Source organism: Theobroma cacao, chromosome 6, assembly GCF_053813885.1.
Source record: "Theobroma cacao isolate CCN51 chromosome 6, ASM5381388v1, whole genome shotgun sequence".
In the NCBI taxonomy this organism is placed as follows: Eukaryota; Viridiplantae; Streptophyta; class Magnoliopsida; order Malvales; family Malvaceae; genus Theobroma; species Theobroma cacao.
The window spans coordinates 23,975,304-23,995,322 of NC_142644.1; the positions used below are offsets into that span (position 1 = coordinate 23,975,304).

Sequence of the window (20,019 nt, forward strand, 5' to 3'; positions counted from 1 at the left end):
CTATTAAGTACCTAAAATCAAAACTCTTTATTTGCTATTCATTTTATTTCATAAACCCATTTATATAACAATTATTTCTATTCTGTTATATTTTCATAAAATAATTATTTCATTTCACTAACCAAATGTGTTATCAATTGTTAGTACCTAATATTCACTTGTACCAAAGACAGAAGCCTACGAATGTATAATAGTAGTGCATCTAATCAGAAATCATTTGTGTAACTTGAAAAATGTAAGGACATTTATTTTTCTTCAACAAAATTAATAATATTTGAATTTCTATAGATGCCAAATTAAAAGTCTTTTCCGCTAGATGGAGGAAAAATTAATAAAACTATTAAGTATATTATACTTGGTTTAAATGTAAATAATTGGAGATTTTTCTACAAAGTTGGAGAGATAATAATAAAAGTATTTTGTATAATAAAGAGAACGATATTTCCGGTGAAGATCCCTTTGCCCAGACCCCAGAAGATGTCGTTGTTTCGAAACGTGCACCTAGTCAACCATTGCGTGCTCCATACGAACTCACAGCACGAGCTCCAGAGCAAATGACACGCAGAAGAAAAACCGGCGACTAACCACAACATTTCGCTTCTAACATCACTTAAATTTTAAGGTAAAATATCTAAAATTTATGAAATTTTAGTCGAAATTTTATGCAAATTTATTAAGTTTTAAAATAATATTTTTTACTAAATACATAAATCTAACAGTTAATCAACTATTAATAATTTCATTAGTATTGATAATATTAAAAGAATAATTTAATTTTTTATTAATTTTAAAAATTATTATTATATAATTTTTTTTAAAAAAAATTCAAGCTAGGAGAGGAGAGGGAGCACTGATCAGAGCTCCTTAGATCTAGTGCTCCAAAGGGCACTCCCCTCCCTTAGGAAGCACATGCCATGGGGTAGTCGACTGATTAATAGAAATGCAATGATCGGTCACACTGTTTGGGAAAAAAAATATTTTAATTTTTTTATATTTTTTATTAACGATATTTATATTTTTGGATTTCATTGTCTATCTGAAAACTAATAAATTCATGAAAAATTTTGATTAAAACTTAAAAGAGTCTAAATATTTTAATGTAAATTTTAACGCATTTTGGATGTGTAAATCGAGTAAATAATTAATAAGCTTGCATACGAACTCAAATATAAAAGAGATGTAGTAACTTACGAGTGAAAAATAACTTAAAAATGTAATATTTAAAAAAATAATTATTTTAAAAAATTTTAAAAAAATTTTGTTATTCTAGTTTAATTAAACTTTCATGTTTTTATTTTATATTAAACACACTTTTATGATTAATGATTGACAAACTGTTATTAGTCAAAATACTATTAATTATTTTATATCCACATAATATTTAAAACTTAAGACTATGCAATGATAGATTATAATCACATGACTAACTGCCATTACTAATCGTTGGCCCAAATTTGGTCAGTTAATCAGTCCTAGTTTAGGCACCAGTTAATCAAGCTCAAATCGCCTCCTCGCGAGCCGTTTGAGCATTCCTAGTTGGCCACCGCCAGTCTCAAAACCAAGATAAAGTATTGATAAGGGATGATCAATGAGTAAATATTCAAAGCATGAGTGAATGCTGAAAGGGCATTTGCTAATTGATGACCATTCAAACATTTACTACCTGGTATCTTAGTTTGTTGGCCATTCAATAGCATGAGTAAATATTCAAAGCCTAAGTAAATGTCGAATGGATATTTTCTAATTAATGGCCATTCAAACATCATCTTGGGTTGTTGGATTATAACACTTATAATTGATCGAAATTGACCAAATTGGTCAATTTCGATTTGAATGGTTTTTTATGTTGCTCTATCGATTTTGCTAGGGTTTCCTTCGTAATCAAAACTTATTAATACTCATTTTTAGTCTTATTGATTTTTTTTTAATAATATCGAGTATCATTAAATGGGTGTGAAAAATGATCACTACCCTGAAAGAAGAACCAAACACCAAACGTAACAAGACAAACAAAGATTTGACTGGTATATCCCTATTTTTCAAAGTGCCCTAATCAAAACTCATGCCCTTAACCATCTAAAAAACCTTCAATAAACAAAAGAACACCAAACTCTTAGAGAAAGAAAAAGGGGTGGGCAATCACAAATTGAACACAAACCTCCTCTTAAAACAAGACACAAAAGCCCAAGAAAATATTCCCAAACACCAAGCCCCCTGCAGAGGGGGAAGGGGTGAAGAACACAGAGTCGTCAATTATACCTTGTACATCATCAAACAAATCTCCCTTCTTAGCAACGAGCCCTACCATCATTTTAGTACATACATAATGTTGAAGAACTGAGGTTTGCTGCATTCTTGGCAAGCCTGTTAACCTCCTGGTTTGCTTCCTGTAAAATGTGTCTTATCTCCTAAGGCCCTAATTGTTCCCCGATTCTTTCTATTAGAATCACCCATTTGTGTAGCCTCCAAGGCACCAAACCTCGTTTTTGAACCTAGTTAACGATATTAATCGCATCACTTTCAACAATCGGATGATGACTATCTTTCCATTTCGAAGTAGAAAAACTCATAATCGCTTCTTTCACAGCCATAATTTCAACTTGGGAGGAGTCAGTAATACCTATCGATTTGGAGAAACTGATCTTCACCTCTCCGAACTCATTCGTCAAGATTCCTCCAATTCCAACTAGTCCAAGACATCCTTTTGTAGAGCCGTCAACATTGAATTTTATAAATCCTTGTTTTAGAGCAGCCCATTTAATTCTTTTCCTTACTTGTTTTTGTTTCATTTTTGCATAGCTTTCTGCCGAGGGATTGATGAAAATATCAGAGATAGACTCGTAATCCTTTGGCCATTTTGCATTGGCCCGTGAGGCGATTCTGAACTGCATCAGCTCCTAACATTCCTTATTATCCCACTTTTTCCTTTTAAAAACTACCTTGTTTCTGCTCTTCCAAATTATCTAAACAATTGCAAAATAAGCAAGTTTCCACAATCTAATATTGTACTATCCAACATAACAATTATTCCAAGCCTCAAAGAAAGCTATAATTGACCCTAGGGTTATCCAACTGATGTTGAACAGTTTACACCACATTCCCCATATCTTCCAAGTTTTGTTGCATATGGTGAAAAAGTGACAACAAGTTTCTTTTTCTAAGTTACACAAAACACATAATCAGAGGATTCATGAAACATCCCTCTGGTTGTTAGTTCCGCTTTGACACCAATCTTTTCATAAAGAAGTTGCCAGACAAAAGCTTCTGTTCGGTGAGGTGCCGTACCAGACCATACATCTTTCCATATTTTCCTTTCATCTTTGTCAAAGTTGGTAAGAATTTGACAGAACGATTTAGGTAAGTACCTACCACTAACTTCACATTTCCAAACAAGAACATCCATCATTTTCTTGCTAAGTTGAACCTCTTTCAAAGTGTCTCCAAGGGCGTACCATTGACTCTTCTCCCAATCAAATAGACACCTACGCAGAGAAATGTCTCATATCCATACATTTCTGGACCATTTTCCAAAATCAACCACTTTACCAGTTTTATTTATCGATAGTGAAAAAATCCTAAGAAACTTTTCACCAATAATGCAACCTTCGATCCATTCGTCAGTCCAAACATTATGTTTTCTCTATTACCTATTGCAAAACCATGATTAGAAATGACCTGCAAGAAAAATTTGTTAAACATAAGCAGAGGACTAATAATTTTCTTTCAATGGCAAGAAAAGTTTTTATTAACTCTCGTGTTTGGCATGAGAATGGATGAATCACTACTAGTATTGTCTACAATTAATTCCCTCCATAAGCTCCCTCTTTCGTTTCCATACGTCCAAATCCATTTGTTGAGAATGGCTTTGTTCCAAATACCCAAATCTCCGATTCTGATCCCTCTATAATCCTTGTGGTTGTTAACCACCTCCCACTTGATATAATGCACTCTTTTTTTTTCCTTAGTGTCACCCTAAAGGAACTTTTGCTACAATTGTTCAATTTTATTCTTCACACCTCTTGCCAGATAAAAACAAGACATATAGTAATTGGGGAGTTTTGCCAAGACTGATTTTAGTAAAGTTATACAACCTCTTAGGGACAAGGATTTTGCCTTTCAACCAAAAAGTATGCTTCCGACCTTTTCGATAACTGGGTTCCAGAAAATCATTGAGTTGTGATTAACACCTAGTGGTAACCCAAGATAGGTAGATGGGAGCTTTCCCATTCTACAATTCATAATTTTCGCCCACTTATTGACCAACTGTTCATTTATACCAATGCCCAATAGCTGGCTCTTTTGATAATTTATTTTAAGTCCTGATACACTCTGGAAGCATTTCAAAATTCTTTTCATAGCCATCAACTTTTCCAACTCTTTGTTACAAAAAAAGAGTGTGTCATCTGCAAATTGAAGGTGAGATATAATAAGACCTTGTTTCTCGATTTCCACACCATTACATATTCCCTTTGTTTTAGCCCTATTGAGCATACAACTTAGCACCTCCACAATGATAATAAATAAGAAAGGAGAAATGGGGCATCCTTAACGAAGACCTTTTTTCATTTTAAATTGTTTCGTTGAAGATCCATTCACAAGGATCTATACCATAGCTGAGCTAATACATTATTTAACCCATAGCCTCCATCGATCACGGAAAGCCATTTTCCTCATTATCAAATCAAGAAAACTCCAATTAACACAATCATACGCTTTTTCAAAATCAATCATGAACACCAATCCCCTGTTTCCTTTTTTGAGTGCATCAACTACCTCATTCGCAAGAAGAGAGAAATCCATAATCTATGGACCTCGCAAGAAAGCAAACTATTTTCTACCAATGATTTCTTATAGCACACCTCTCACTCTGTTAGCCAATGGTTTAGTCACAATTTTGTACACACATCCAACCAAGCTTATTGGTCGGTATTCATTCAAACCTGTTAGACTTTGAACCATTAGGATCAAAGTGATGAAAGAAGAATTAACTCCTTTGCCTAATCTTCTGTTCTTATAAAACTTTGTCATGTAATTGATCACATCTTTCCTAACTGCACACCATTATTTCTTAAAGAATTTCATGTTATAACCGTCTGATCTTGGCACTTTCTCACCATCACAGCTTAGAATTGTATCCCAAACTTCCTTATTTGAGAAGGGACTTTCAAGCAACCTCATTAATTCCATTTTTAAGGTTTTAAATTGACATCCCATTTCTCTTAGATCAAGCACTTCTCACTCAGCAAAATGGTTTTCAAAATGATTAACAATTACTTCTTTAACTTCCTACGGTTTATCATAAACTTCATCCCCCCACTTGATTTTTTCAATTAAATTAGTCCTTCTTCCAACTGAAGTGATGGCATGGAAATACTTTGCGTTGCAATCTTCTTCTTGAACCCATTTGCACCTCGATCTCTACCTCCATTCAACTTTATCCGTTCTGTACAACCTCCATAGCTCAACCTTCTTTTGCACAATTTCCCGCTTTGTATCATCCTGGATAAATTTTTCTTAACTGTCAGTCAACAAAGATTTTAATTCTTCTTCAATTTTTTGAATGAGCTTTCTTGCATATCCTATTTTCTTTGTTTGCCACTCCTTAATTACTGACTTTAAGTCTCTCAGTTTATCCCATAGCTTAGCTTATTCCCCATTCTTTGTTTTGTTCCTATTCCAATGTTGAGTAACGATCTGTTGAAAGCTCTTCTGATCAGGGCAATAATTAAACATTTTGAAAGGCCTAAGCCCCTATCGGAAGGAAGTTATCCTTAGAACAATGGGATTGTGATCTGAAAGTGAACTCGAAAGACAACTTTGAATCAGTCCTTGTTCAATATGAAGCCAATCAATCTCTAATAAAAACCTACTGAGTCTACTAAAAGCCCAACCATCTCTAAAATCGCACCATTTGTACCTATCTCTTGTCAATTCTTAATCAACTAGTGCAAGATTATTAATAAACTCATTAAACTTCTCTTCAAGTCTCCTAATTCCTTCTTTTCCCAACCTTTCTTGCTCGTTTCTTATGATGTTGAAATCTTCCCCCAAACACCATAAAATGTTTTTGCTTCTCATCAATTGCTCTAGTTCTTCACACAGATTTTGTTTCAGACTCTCTTCATTCAGGTAATAGATATTGATAAAGCCATAGCATTTTTCCACCTCCGTTACTTTCCCAATAACCACAAGGAAATGTCGATTATGGATCTGTTCGCACACTTGAAAGAAATCATCATGCCATATACTAATTAAACCCTTTGCTTTTCCCATTGAAGCCATAAAACTTCCACTGATCTTGTCCCCTCTGGTTCCCCACAATTTCTCATAAAAATTCCATTCAATTCTTTGCAACTTCGACTCCTGAATTAAAATCATATCCGGCCTCTGGCTATTCACAACATTGTTCACCGCCTATTTTTTTCAGTTCTACCTAATCCCCTAACATTCCATGAGATTATAATCATTTTATAAAAATGCCATACAAAACTAGCAGCAAACAACACACTTACATATTGGGTGCCCCTTTGGCCCTATATTTCTCCATGTCTGCAAAATAGTTCAGAACTTCCTCTTTTCTTTTAATGAACTCGAACCCCATTAATCTACTCATTTCAAAAATTAGTCCAGTTTCATTGTCGTTATCCACTTCGCCCACCTCTGCATCCTCATCACTCTCTGAAATTTTTGACACAACCACACTAACATCTTTGCCAACGTCATTCGAGATGCTCATTTTCATCCTATTTTGCCCTTTTGTGTTTTTTTCAATCTTATTATTTGACCTTTTTCATTTTTTGATTTTGTTCTCTGTCTCAATATGGTACTACTAGTGCCTAGCATCTAATTTCCCAAGAGCCCCATTTCCTCTTTATCATCCTCCGCATAAAGTTTGTGCCCACATTTCTTGCCTCTGAATAACCATTCCATTTTTTTGAGTTTTGATTTTACTTTGCATTTACTTTTCCCCTCAATTGCTTTGTTGATTTTCCCACAAGCTTTCTTTTTTGTTTTTCTTCCATCAATGCTTTGCAAAGACTCCTTTGTTCCTTCTAACTCTAAATCCTGGTTCTTCGATAGAAGCCATTTTTCTAGCAACCTGAGAAGCCTCAATTTATTTAATTGAAAGCATCGATTGATCTTGTTCTCTTCTTTCCTTGAATGTGACTTTTGTTTGCTTAAGTTGTCCCTCTTTTTCTCCCTCAGCATCTTTATTATTTTCTCCACTGCAAACCGTTCATCAGATTTTTCTCTTGGTCTAGCCTTACCCCTATCTTTTGTCGTATTCCATTCTACCACTTTTGGCCCCTTGTCTCATTTTTTAACTCATTTTGATATGTTCCCTCTTCCTCATCTGATCCATGAGTTTGATTGCAAACATTTGATCCACACGGTTTTACGATTTGGGCTCTTACTTTTTTTGCTACCATTTTTATGATTGGGCTTGTTTTATTTAATAGGCCCAACTGTTCTCTTCCCTCTATATTTGATTTGACACTCTCCATACCTTCGTCCTTTACCAGTTGGTCTTGGATCTCTATACTCTTTATTGTTATTCCCTTTTGTTCTTCCATAATCCCCCTTTTAAAATTTGAATTTGAAAAGCCTCCCTTAGGAGCTTTTTCAACTTGAAAATATGATTTTACCCTCCCTTTACCCACTTTTCCTTTCTCAATCTTTTTTGTCTCAACCTTTGAACCCTTTCTCTAACACACTCTGTCATTCTGTCCATCCCCACTTTGTTTTTTTTCGAACCTTGGTCACTCTCACCAGATGGTTCGCTAGATAGTTCATCACATCTCGAAATCGCCTCGTAGCTCAATACTTCCTTTATTAATGCTTTAACTTGAAAACCTTTCACATTTACCTCTATCGATGCAAAAGCAAAATATCTTGAAGGGATCTAACCTCCATAAGAATGGTAGCATAGTCTAGTCTCCATCTATCCAAAGTATCCTGATCAGCTTGAATAAACTTGCCCTACACATTCTCGATTGCCTTGAAGCCATCCTCATGCCATATGTGAAGAGGGATTTCTTCAATTTTAACCCGCACTTTGTATGTTCTTACCTTCTCCCCAGCACTATAAGGAGAGAGGGAAATGACCCATGGTTCAAAGATGTCCTAATATTGATTTAGAAGCGTCTCGATCTCATCTTTGTTCCAAAACGAGACTAAAACAAACTGACCCCCGATTGGGCGAACACCGATGTTGACCGCTTAACAAAACAAAGAATTCTGGATAGATTTGCAACACACAAGTCGTCTCAATTGACCATGTGCACTACATTCTAACCAATTAAGTTCATCTTTTTCAATAAGAATCGTTTTGACCTCCTTCGCACAATCATCAATGTTTTTGGTTTCCTTCCCTCGACTCACATTAGCTTTATTCATTTCCACTTTTCCCTGCGTCCTCACTTCTCTTTCATTGATGTTTCTAGTTAGAGCCTCTTTAAAGTTCATCCTTTGATTTATCGTCTCATTTGTGAATTCTCTCACACTGTTCACATTACGAACCTCTTTGCTGTCTCTAAGCATTTTCGCCTTAGATACCCAAATTCTTCTTCCATAAATCCACCTGTCATTTCCCTTTTTGATAGCTCTTTTTAGCTCATTGATTTCCCTGAATCTTACAAAAGCATATTTAGCTTCCACTTTGACTTTTGTTCTTGGGAAAAAGACATCAACCACGACTCCATACTCATTAAAAACTTGCTTTAAGAAACCCTAATCCACGTATATGCTTAAGTTTCCCACAAAAGTTGAGAAAAGCCTGCTCTTCCACTTCTTGACCCCCCACGGGTCCTCTTTTCCCTTACTAATAGTGATTCGTCGATCCTACTAAACGTTTCGCTCCCTATTCCTACTTCTCTCTCTAACCCTACTGTTCTTTCTCTTTCTCCCTCTCTCTCTCTCTCTCTCTATCTAACCATTGTTGTCCTTTTAGTGGTATTGATATGAAGAATAAAATTACTATATATCCATGTTATAACGTCACATCATTATTTGACATGTTCACATAACATATAATATAAAATGACAAAAATATTTCACAAATAAAAATTAATTATAAACATTGTTCTTAGTTAGAACAACAATCTCTTGCCCCCACTTCCTGCCTTTTTTTATGCCTCAGCTTTTATAACATGACATGTGTCTTTTTATTACTACAAATGATAGGAGCTGTTTAGTAAAAAATGAAATTCTTAAAACAAAAGAAAGATTCTGAAACATTTTTTATGAAGAAATATTCAAAATTTTGGAATAGTTTACATTGAACAAAAAAAACTCATATAAAATCCTAAATCTAAAACCAAACCTAAATTTAGAGAAATGTGGGGTATGAGAAGAAAAAAAGAGATCTCAGGCTACTGCATATTAGGGAGATAGAAAATCTAATACTAGAACAATAAGTAAAAGAAAGGAATGAAGAAATTAGGGAAAAAATTAGTGGTTTTGGTAAAGGTTGAGAGGTTTGGGCACTGCAAGTGTGGTGAACTCAGCATCTTGATGCCTATGTCCTTCTCTTAAATCTGAAAGTCAAGACAAGGGATCGTGCTTTTCCTCAATATTAGAAGTTAGGCTGTATCTTGGTTGGCGTTGGCAAAAGAAACGATGTGATGGTATCTATAGAGATATAGTACATTATTAGAGGGTCCGTGGGATACTTGAAATTGAAATGCTGCAATTGATTTTGACATAGTTGAGATTAGCTTTAAGGAGTCTTTGGGATGTTCAGATTGAATGGCCTAACTTGTTTTTCCCCTTTCTTTTTTCATAATCTTTTCGTTTCTCATCTTTAATTTTTGTTCTCTAGTTTGAATAAGAAAGAATAAGTTTTCTTTTCAATATTGTGGTTTTCATTTAAAGATTATTTCAATTTGTTCCTTATAGATATTTTCTCTTATGTGCCTTTTTTGTTTGTTTTTTGGTGTGGGCTTATGTTTCTATGAAAGAGTCTGTTATAAATTGGTCTTTAGGGACTTGATTTGCTAGACAAGGAGAGACAAGACTATTTTTTCTATTTTAAGATTTTGGCTTTGCAAGGTTGTTTGAGGAATGTCTTCTTTCTTCTCTAATGATTAAGGACTTGTATGGGAATGGGGTGGGGTTATAAAGATGAATGTTCTATGGTGTTAATAGCTCACCCTATCTACAACATCCCAAATATGGAAGAAAAGAACTCTCCTCCTCATATAGAGGAACGATTTTACCCTACAATTACTAAAATTCAATGATTTTTTTTTTTTAAATTGAAACCAAACTAATTTTAATACTAGTATTAATGAGAGGACACATTTCACTTTATAAAAGTTGGGCATAAAAAAAGACAAGAAGTGGGGCAAAAGATTTTTATTCTCTTGAGTTAAAACAAAAATATAAAAAATTAATTAAACATAACAAAAAATAAAAATTTAAGTAACAAAAATATTGAAAAAGGGTAAAATCTTTTTTGAAATTTGAATTCAAGAATTTTGATATTATGTTAAATAAGGTAACCAATCATCTCAAAAGATTTTTTTAAAAGAAAGATGAATACTTCATTACCTCATTAACTTCAATATAATATGAGCGACTTTACATAATATACAACAATTATCACTCACAATATTATATAAAGCATGAAAGATGAGCCTCATTAAAAATTTTATCATGGAAAATCCCAGTGGGAAAAGGACCATGATAAGGAAAAAAGAATTCATAGGCTAATCATGCATTACAAATAACCAAATTTAAACCCACACACCTTTTAATCAATTGATCAACAAGGCATCTTTAATTACATAATCTATAAGTAGGTTTGGTATGAGAGAAGCATCCCTCCATATAAATTGATCTATTGGCATATCTTTGGCAAACTTTGTTACCATTTAAGCCATCATGTTGCTTATCCTAAGCACATGCTTCACAATCTGTGTTGCCATCTCTTCCAAAAAAATAGCACAATTCTCTACTAATAAACCTAAAGTCCCCTTGAAATTTTTACTTGAAATCCATCTAGCCACTAAAAGGTTGTTGACTTGTATCTCATCAAGCATAATATTACTTTCTAGACACATCATCATCGCCCATGTATCATCCCTCAATTCTGCATCAGAAACACGAGTTGTGTAACATCCTTTTTGCACCCATGAGTACCACGCCACCAATAGAGTTTCTAACTATAAAATCCGCAACCATCATGACTTCACCATGCCCAGAGGAGGCTCAATAAGTTCAAAGGCCTAAAACGAAATATTCAAATGATATTTTTTTAAAATTAAAAAAAATTATTAAAATTTTATTCTTCTAGCTTTTTGAGATGCAAAATTTTTAATTAAACTTTTATAATCAAGTTCTTCTAATATTTTTTTTTTCAATTGATAATATAGTCAATCAATTTAATCTTTCTTGAGACATTATTGATTTTAAATAAGATTTTATTAATTTTAGTTTGAAAAACTTCTTTCTTTTTAAGCAACACTTACTGGAATTGTTAACATTATTTTAAAAGTAATATATGCATTTAGAAAAGAATCGAGTTTTCTTATATGATTAAGTATATCAATTGGATTGTTTTCTTCCTATATAATTTCTTTTAAATTTTTAATTCTGAAAATAAATTTAAACCATTAATATCAGAATAGTTATTATATTTTAAGGAACATTCCAGATTAAGACAATATTCTTTCAAACCATTATCATCTAATGACTTCAACTTTTTACTACTATATTAAAAACCAAAAAAATAATTAGTTTTATATATAGGAAAAAAATAGTTGTTGAAAATCATTAAATGAGTTGATTGAAAATAAGAGAAATAAGTGAGAAAAAAATAACTTTTTGAGATGATTAAATACATATGACTGTTAGTTGATTGAAAATAAAAAAATATAGTTGAGAATTAATAGCATTTTAGAAATAAGAAAGTGATAGAAAATTGAGATTTATTAGGCATATAATTAGAAAAGTGAAAGAACAAATAATTTTATTAATTATTTTTTACTTATATATATATTTTAATATAATTAATTATATTATAATTATTATAAAATTATAAATCCTTCCCAAATTGAGGGCCTAAAGCCCTTGCTTGGCTGGCTTCACCCAAGGGCTGGCTTTGACCATCCCTTATAAATTAAGCAGCATCTAAGTTCAACTTTAGACCATGTGGTCTACTCCAAGGTGTCCACAACTCAACATATATATGTTGCGTATAATGGGCAGAACAATTGGCCTCCCTATATTGCCATCATATAGTCAAGACCTCGCTTGGTTCTATCTTCTTGTCCTTAAAAATGAGTAAGTTTTGAGCTTTCCATATATTATGCTAATAGGAAATGGACAATTATTATATATTTTTATTAACAAAAACATGATAAAATTGATTGAACTAAACTTAAATTTAGAGTTGTCTTAACAAAAAAAACATTTAATATTATTTAGTCTTCTATCGAGATTTGAGTGATACAGAGAAATGAAACAAATCCAATCCAATTAAAGTATTATATCAAAAATCTTTAATACTAATATAATTTACTTATTAAAAAGACTACACAATAAGCACAAAATTAAATTGTTACTAATAAAATAATTATACAAATTATCTAGTTAGAGCTATTATATGATACTATTACTTAGCTAGACTATAATATGTAGTTAGAATTATATTATAATGATGCTAGTCATATATATATAAAGTTAATTATATTTATAATCTAAAAATAACTGACTAATATAATTATAAATAAATATTATAGTCTAACTAGATAATAGTATTGTATAATAACTCTAACTAGATAACTTGTATAATTATCTTAACAGTTAACATGTAAAAATTTGAATATAAAGCTACATTATCAACTTATATAACAGTGATAATGCATAAATACTGGCAAGCAACTTTAAAAGGTACAATGGTTGAGAGTCCAACCCATTTAGATGAGTGGATGGGATGCCAATATGCTTTAAATCCAAATGAAAAAAGAGTGACGGAGAGCCAACCCGACCTGAGAACATTGAGACTTGGGATGAGAATGGGCTCCCTGGCAATACCCAACGTGGCCCAAATTAACTGGACCGGTTTGGTTTTTGGGTTTACCTGAATGCACTCACGCGTATTATATTCATGCTAGGCAAGAAAGGCAAACTCAGCAGGTGAGGTGAATGTCCCTCAGGGGCCAGGCGTTGTGATTGCATTTTGCCTAGCATTTCTGAAGAAGAGGTATAAAATTTTTATATTAAATTTATTATTATTATTATTATTATTATTATTCTTTTTCTTTTTCACTTCAATTTCGGACCCATTTAGTACGATTCTAAATCAATTAACATGTGAAACGTGTGCGCATAGTAAAAAGTACTAACACTACTTAATTTGGAATGCCTCTGGGCAATTAAAGAATGAAGAATCACATTATTTTAAAATGCAAAAAACCAACAATAATGGAACCATAAAGTAAGGCCCTTTTGACTCTTCCAACCAAACCGGAGCCGGGGGCTAAGCTCATTGTATTGAAACAAGCAAGGGGCCGGACTGGGCTGTCCATCCTGTTCAGATCCTTCTTATGACTCCTCTCTCCTACCTGCTGCCAGGAATAAGCCTAGACCAGTCTCTTTTTCTTCGGTTAATTTAGGTGAGACAGATTTGTAAATAATAGGAGATGGGGACCATTTTGATGCCTGCTTAGTTTTGATGATGCACACTTGAACAATAACACAAGCAAAAGCAGCCCCAAAAGTTTGTTGCCCAAATCAATGCAAATGGTCCATGCCATTGCCTTAAAATGTTGGTAAAGAGATTCAAGGCTTGCATAATAGGTACAGGGAATAGGGTTTGATTTTAATGGCTTCCGAGAAACAGAGGTATGGGGGAAGCAAAAGGAAGAAAAGATTCCAAACTAGTTATTTGTATACATCCATGATCCACTCCTCTGACCAAAACCCTCTAACTATGTAATTTGTGACAGCAACTTAAATGATTGCAAGAAGAAGAATATCCATCCATGTCTAGTCAAGAGGACTGGAATTTCTGTTTTCTTTTTTACTCTGTAAGTGTACTATGACCTCCCCCATTTTATTGAATTAATAATATTACTAAACAAGAATGTTTCAAAAGATTTTCATTGAATATTAAGTTGCCAAAGGCAAGTACTATTAAAATGACCCCAACAATTAAAAACTATTCAAATTTTGCTATATATAAAAATGAAGCAAATTACTGCTTCTTAAAGCACTATATAGTAGTTCTAGAGAAGATAAACAAAAGTTGCTTCACTATGGGGGACATCAATGCTGCTTAAAGAGGGTTAATATAATTTAATACTAAAGTGCAATGGTGGTCCAAATTAAAAAACTTCTTATCATAAGCTTCATAAAAAGTAATAGCATGGTGTCCTTAAACTTTTGGCATTTGCAGTGGTCAGATTACCTGGAGAAAATGTACCCAAAAAAAAAAAAGATTACCTCCATCCTCTCCTTTTTATTTTTTTTTAAATTTATTACAAGGAACCTTACCTGCGAAAAAATAAAATTTGGGTAATTATACCATTTTATGAAAGCAAATAGTGTTTGAATTCAGATCACATGTGCACAAATCAAGAGAATAGGCTTATATGAAAGAATGCTTGGGAGGCCCATTTTCCAAATCATTTCCATGAATCTATATGTCTGCTAAAACTTGATCATGAACGCATGACCTTGGTTCAGATACTCATGACTAGTTCAAAAAATATCAACAATGTTTTTCTTTTCTTCTTCAGATTCCTACTTTGAGTCCATGAAAATTGAAAATGGGTCCAGACTGCAAGAATTAATGCTATTATTATTATTATTATGGTACTTAGAGACTTTCCTTCTATCAACATCATCCCAGAGAGTTGCTCAACATACTAGTCAAAACATCCAGGCCAAGTCGCTTTGAAAATGATATTCACCCCTGTAATTTTCAATTAAATTGGCAGCAGAAGCTCAGATTTAGATCTCCATTCAAAATTTAAAAATCCAACAGTTTAAAAAAACTTATTTTTGATTTTAATTCACCACTGTCAAGTGTGAATACCTAGCTAATAAAAGGATACCATTTTTATCCTCCTACATAATTGGTGAAGTATTCATTTGTATCCCAAAGAATCATGGAAAATTAAATAAAATAATAACATTCAAGTAATTGTTTATAACTAAAGAGATATCCTCCTCTCTCTCTCTCTCTCTCTTTCTTATTTATTGGCCTCACTGCCATAATTTACCAAAAACAGATTCAAAATCTGCACCACTACACCCTCATTTGCTAAAACACCCTTTTCAAACTGAGAGAAAAGAGAGATCTTCTGCAGAATCGATGGCAGAGAGATACTGAGCCACAAATCATTACAGAAAAGAAGATACGGAAACTGAAATATCTTTCTTCTCAACCTAAACAAGCAAAAAGAGAAGAAGTTTCAGCCTTCATTTCCCTTTTTTCTTTTTGGACTCTTTATAGACAAAAGAGTAGTAGTAGCTGCAAAAACCAACCCTTTTGCTTTATTGCCCTGATCCTGATCAGTGGCAAGAAAAGTTGTACCCTTTGTGTGGTTTTGTGCAAAAATGGCAATCAGATTTTCTTCCTTCGGTTTCATAAAATAAAGGGTATAAGATTGCTATAAAATATTGTTAGTATTTGTTTTCACGGGGTGTAGCTTTCATTTTGTACACGATTGGTACACATAGCTCCACAAAGTGGGAGAGAGAAAGCCTTGGAAAAAGTTTGAGACTTGAGAGAGAGACAGAAACCGGCGCTTCTTTTGAATTTTGAGAAGGTGAGGGGTGAGTTTCTTCTTCTCTGTGTGATTATTATTACTACAGCTTTTTACCTTTTTATGATTTGTCTGTAATTCTTTGTTTTGGCATACTGAGTTTTATTTGAAACATATAGTTTTCGTAATAACATAATCATGTTATCTGTATCTTTCTGTGACATCGTTGTTTGTCTTGTAATGCAGTTCTTCACGAGGTTGTGTCAGATTTTCTTTTCAAAAGAACACACCAAAGAAAATCCAAGCTTTATCCATATATTTTGATGCCCTTTTTTTAGTTAATGTTTTTCCTCCACTCTGTTCTCATCACTTCTCTACTTGCAACCTGTAAAGATTCTAGAGATCTTGCAGACACCCTTTTTTTTTGTTCTCTCAATAAACTCAATCCCCACTTTGTTTCTCTCTCTAGTTTTTCTCGGATTCCACTTTCTCTTTTTGAAAGCTTTGTTACTGCTATACTTTTTATTGCTAAAAACCATTGGGGTTGGAAGGGGTCTTCGATTCAGTGCTTTGACATTTGTGTTTCTCTCTATAAAGATTTCCTGGCTAGCTACTTGTTATTCTCTCTTGTTTTGTTACTTCAAATTCCAGGGAAAGTGCGAGAGAGAAAGGAGTAAAACGAAGCTTCTTTTGCGGTCCTTTTTCTAACAAACTCCGCTTGTTTTGTTTCTCTATTTAGGATTACTTTTGTTGTTACTACTACTACAACTACTTTTCCCTTCCTTGGTTTCGATCCTCAAGAGATGGGGAGGGCTACAAGGTGGCTGAAGGGGCTGTTGGGCATGAAAAAAGAGAAAGACAAAGACAGAGACCAGATAGGGCATTCAAATTCAGTTTTATGTGACAAGAAAGAAAAGAAAAGATGGAGTTTTGCCAAGTCGGGGAAGGATGCTAATGCAATTTCTCAGATTCCATTGAGTATTACAAGGAGTATTCCGGCGAACGATGCTGCTTGGCTCAGATCCTACATTGCGGAGAGTGAGAAGGAGCAGAAGAAGCATGCAATTGCAGTGGCTGCTGCTACAGCAGCCGCAGCTGATGCAGCCGTGGCAGCCGCACAGGCGGCGGTGGCAGTGGTGAGGCTGACCAGCAATGGAAGAGGTACATTGTTTGGTGGAGGGAGGGAGAGGTGGGCAGCTGTGAAAATTCAAACGGTCTTCAGAGGCTATTTGGTAAGTGGATATTTTGACATTGGTTTTATCCATTTCTTTTGGTTATTGATTTATCTACTTTTCGGTCCGTATTATGGAGTTGTCTTTCTTGTTTCTTACTTGTTTGTCTGTCTGCTCTAAAAAGTTTTGGGAAGGTAGATTCAAACGGTAATGGAAACAGTACATTTTTGTTTTCCTGTTGGGACATGGGAATCAATCAGCATTAATTTGTACCTATAGTTCTTTTCTTAACACTACCCAAGCTTGGTGTATTGGATTACTTTTATGTCTGCTGCTCAAAAGCTGAAGACAGAATTAAGACTCAAAGCTAATGAAACAGTAGGTGTGTTTTCTTTGCTCAATGTAATCTGCTGCTCAAAAGCTGAAGACAGTATTAAGACTCAAAGCTAATGAAACAGTAGGTGTGTTTTCTTTGCTCAATGTAACGGTACTTGTGCTACCTATGTTTTCCAACTCTCTTTTTGACTATGGCCCAAAAATCTTTTCTTTTTCCATGGATTTGAATTTTTGAATTTTAAAAGCTTTGTTTTTTTGTTGAAGAACTGGGTATCGTTTGTCTAAGCCAGGCGTTGAATTTTGGTTTTTGCCTGTTTTTGGTTCTGCAAGCGCCACATTAAAGTTGCTGACTTTTGGGGGCCCTTTGGCCAATTATTTGACTTTTCCAAAAATCTAAATAAATAAAAAAAAGAAAATGAAAAAGAAAGAGCTGCAATCGTTTTCCCTCTTGAAGCCTTTGTTGAAACTAATTTGGTTATACTTTCAGGCCAGGAAAGCACTTAGAGCTCTGAAAGGACTGGTTAGGTTACAGGCTCTTGTTAGAGGCTATCTTGTAAGAAAGAGGGCTACCGCAACTCTGCGTAGCATGCAAGCTCTTATTAGAGCACAAGCAGCAGTTCGATCTCAGCGATTACGTCGCTCCTTCAACAAGGAGAATAGGTATTATCCTGAAAACAGGCCCCGGAAATCCATTGTAAGTCCCGTTGCCAGCACATTCTCTAATCTACAGTATATTATGCAACTTTCCTAATTAATCAGCTGATTTCATTGATGTTTTTATCTCTCATTTTCAGGAAAGATTTGATGATCCAAGAAGCGCAATTCACAGCAAAAGACTATCTGCATCAATTGAAATCAGTGCTTACGACGAAAGCCCCAAAATAGTTGAAATTGATACATTCAAGACCAGGTCAAGGTCCCGCCGGCACAATACTGCGTTATCAGATTGTGGGGATGACTTGCCTTACCAGATAATCTCATCACCTCTTCCATGTCCAGTTCCAGCTCGAGCATCGGTACCCAATTGCCAAAATCTTCATGATTTTGAATGGTGCTTCACTGGGGATGAATGTAGGTTCTCTACTGCTCATAGCACTCCTCGTTTTGCTAATACTGCAATGTCCAATGCTCCTACTACACCGGCTAAAAGCGTGTGTGGAGACGGGTATTTTAGGCCTTATTCCAACTTCCCTAACTATATGGCAAACACACAATCCTTCAAGGCCAAGTTAAGATCTCACAGTGCCCCAAAGCAAAGGCCAGAGCCAGGAGTAAAGAAGAGGCTTTCGCTCAATGAAATAATGGCTGCAAGGAACAGCATGAGTGGAGTTAGAATGAACAAGTCATGTTACCAAGTTGAAGAAGCTTTAGATTTTTGAGTAGTGTTCAAGTTTCATATGTCCTCTTAATTTGTTTGCTAAGAAAATTAGGAGGATTTGGATAGAGAACTGTAGAAGTTGAACCAATACAACTTCTCTAGTGTTTTCCACTTTGTTATGAACAAGCCATAGGATAGAACAGAGCGCTTGTGTAAATTCTTTCAAAGAGTTTTTATTCAATCATGCCTTATTCTAGAATCTAGATGACAGTTGGAAATTTCTTTGTAAACTGCCAAAATCTGGGGAACCATGTTTAGATGGAATGGAGAAAATGAAAGGTCAAAAAGTAGCTGAAATAAAGCCAGAATTGATAACACTATTAATATTTTGAATTATAGTATTACTTAAGAAAAGATTTAAAGCTTCCTCGATGGTTCTAAATTTGGCATTCACAGTTGGACTTACGGGAGCCCGGTTTAGGTAGGCGATGAACTGCACTGCTGTCATTATGAGCAGGACAATTTTTAAAGCTCTGCTCAATGAGTTGAAAGAAAGATAAGGTAGGGCAAGCCTTGCCTGCCTGCGTGTTTGCGTTGGCTTTGAATCCTACTATTAGCTTTCAACCAATGTGTTAGGTATTAACCGTTTTAACTTGTTGGGTTTATTATCTTAAGAAAAGCATTTCATAAGTTGAAAATAATATAAATTTTAAAGATTTAATTTTATTTTAATATATTAATCATGTGAGATTTATGATATTTTTTTTAATATAAGACTCATGACTTCTTTTATAATGTGAGATTAATACCTTTTCGTTGAATCCATGAGACTATTAATATATTATGACGTATGACTTATAATGATAGAAAATATTTAAGTAAACTCACAAAAAACAACTACTTAATGAAATTGTTATTTATTAAAATTTTATCATATATGTGAATAGTTTGATGGTGGAAAGTCAAGATAAAATAGCATCGCTCCAATTAAAGTTATTACACCTTGAACTAGTTGGAACATGAAACTCGAGAATTTCAAATTGGTCCCATATTGATATTCAGTCTCAAATATCAATCTCTTATGGCAAGCCCTATCATATATAGTACTAATATATATACTAACATACAACCTGCGCCCTGCCCTGCACCAGCTGAAATATTCTACAGGTTTACTATAACTTTTCATGTTTATTCTCATGCTTTAGCTCCATGATAATCTTTCTCTTGTTCAACAACGCAAGTGCAATATAATATCAAATATATGGCCTATTAAATTCAAAACACCATGTTTAATCAAAGAATGAGTACCCATTGGTCAGTAATCATGTTTCTTTCACGAGCACTGACCGCGGATCAAAAAATTTTCTGATTAGAGTTGGATTTTGATGGTGTGTTTGTTTGATGTGGTTGGGAGTTGGAACTTGTGGAGAGAATTTCATACCTTTCTTTGTCTTTAAAATTCGTGGGTTGGAACTGG

At 34.1% G+C, this 20,019-nt stretch overlaps 1 protein-coding gene across 2 annotated transcripts; it reads left to right on the forward strand.

Moving 5' to 3' along the window:
• Nucleotides 1–15,249: 15,249 nt before the first annotated feature.
• Nucleotides 15,250–18,801, forward strand: LOC18596031 (protein IQ-domain 26-like). Of its 2 annotated transcripts, none has more exons than XM_018122605.2 (4): nucleotides 15,250–15,786; nucleotides 16,456–16,948; nucleotides 17,712–17,918; nucleotides 18,019–18,801. In XM_018122605.2, the coding sequence occupies exons 2-4, from the start codon at nucleotides 16,520–16,522 to the stop codon at nucleotides 18,601–18,603; spliced, it is 1,221 nt and encodes a 406-aa protein (XP_017978094.1). In that variant the 5' UTR covers nucleotides 15,250–15,786; nucleotides 16,456–16,519; the 3' UTR covers nucleotides 18,604–18,801. The 2 variants fall into 2 exon arrangements, with proteins under 2 accessions (XP_017978094.1, XP_017978093.1); XM_018122604.2 differs by having other exon boundaries at nucleotides 15,250–15,779.
• Nucleotides 18,802–20,019: the final 1,218 nt, after the last annotated feature.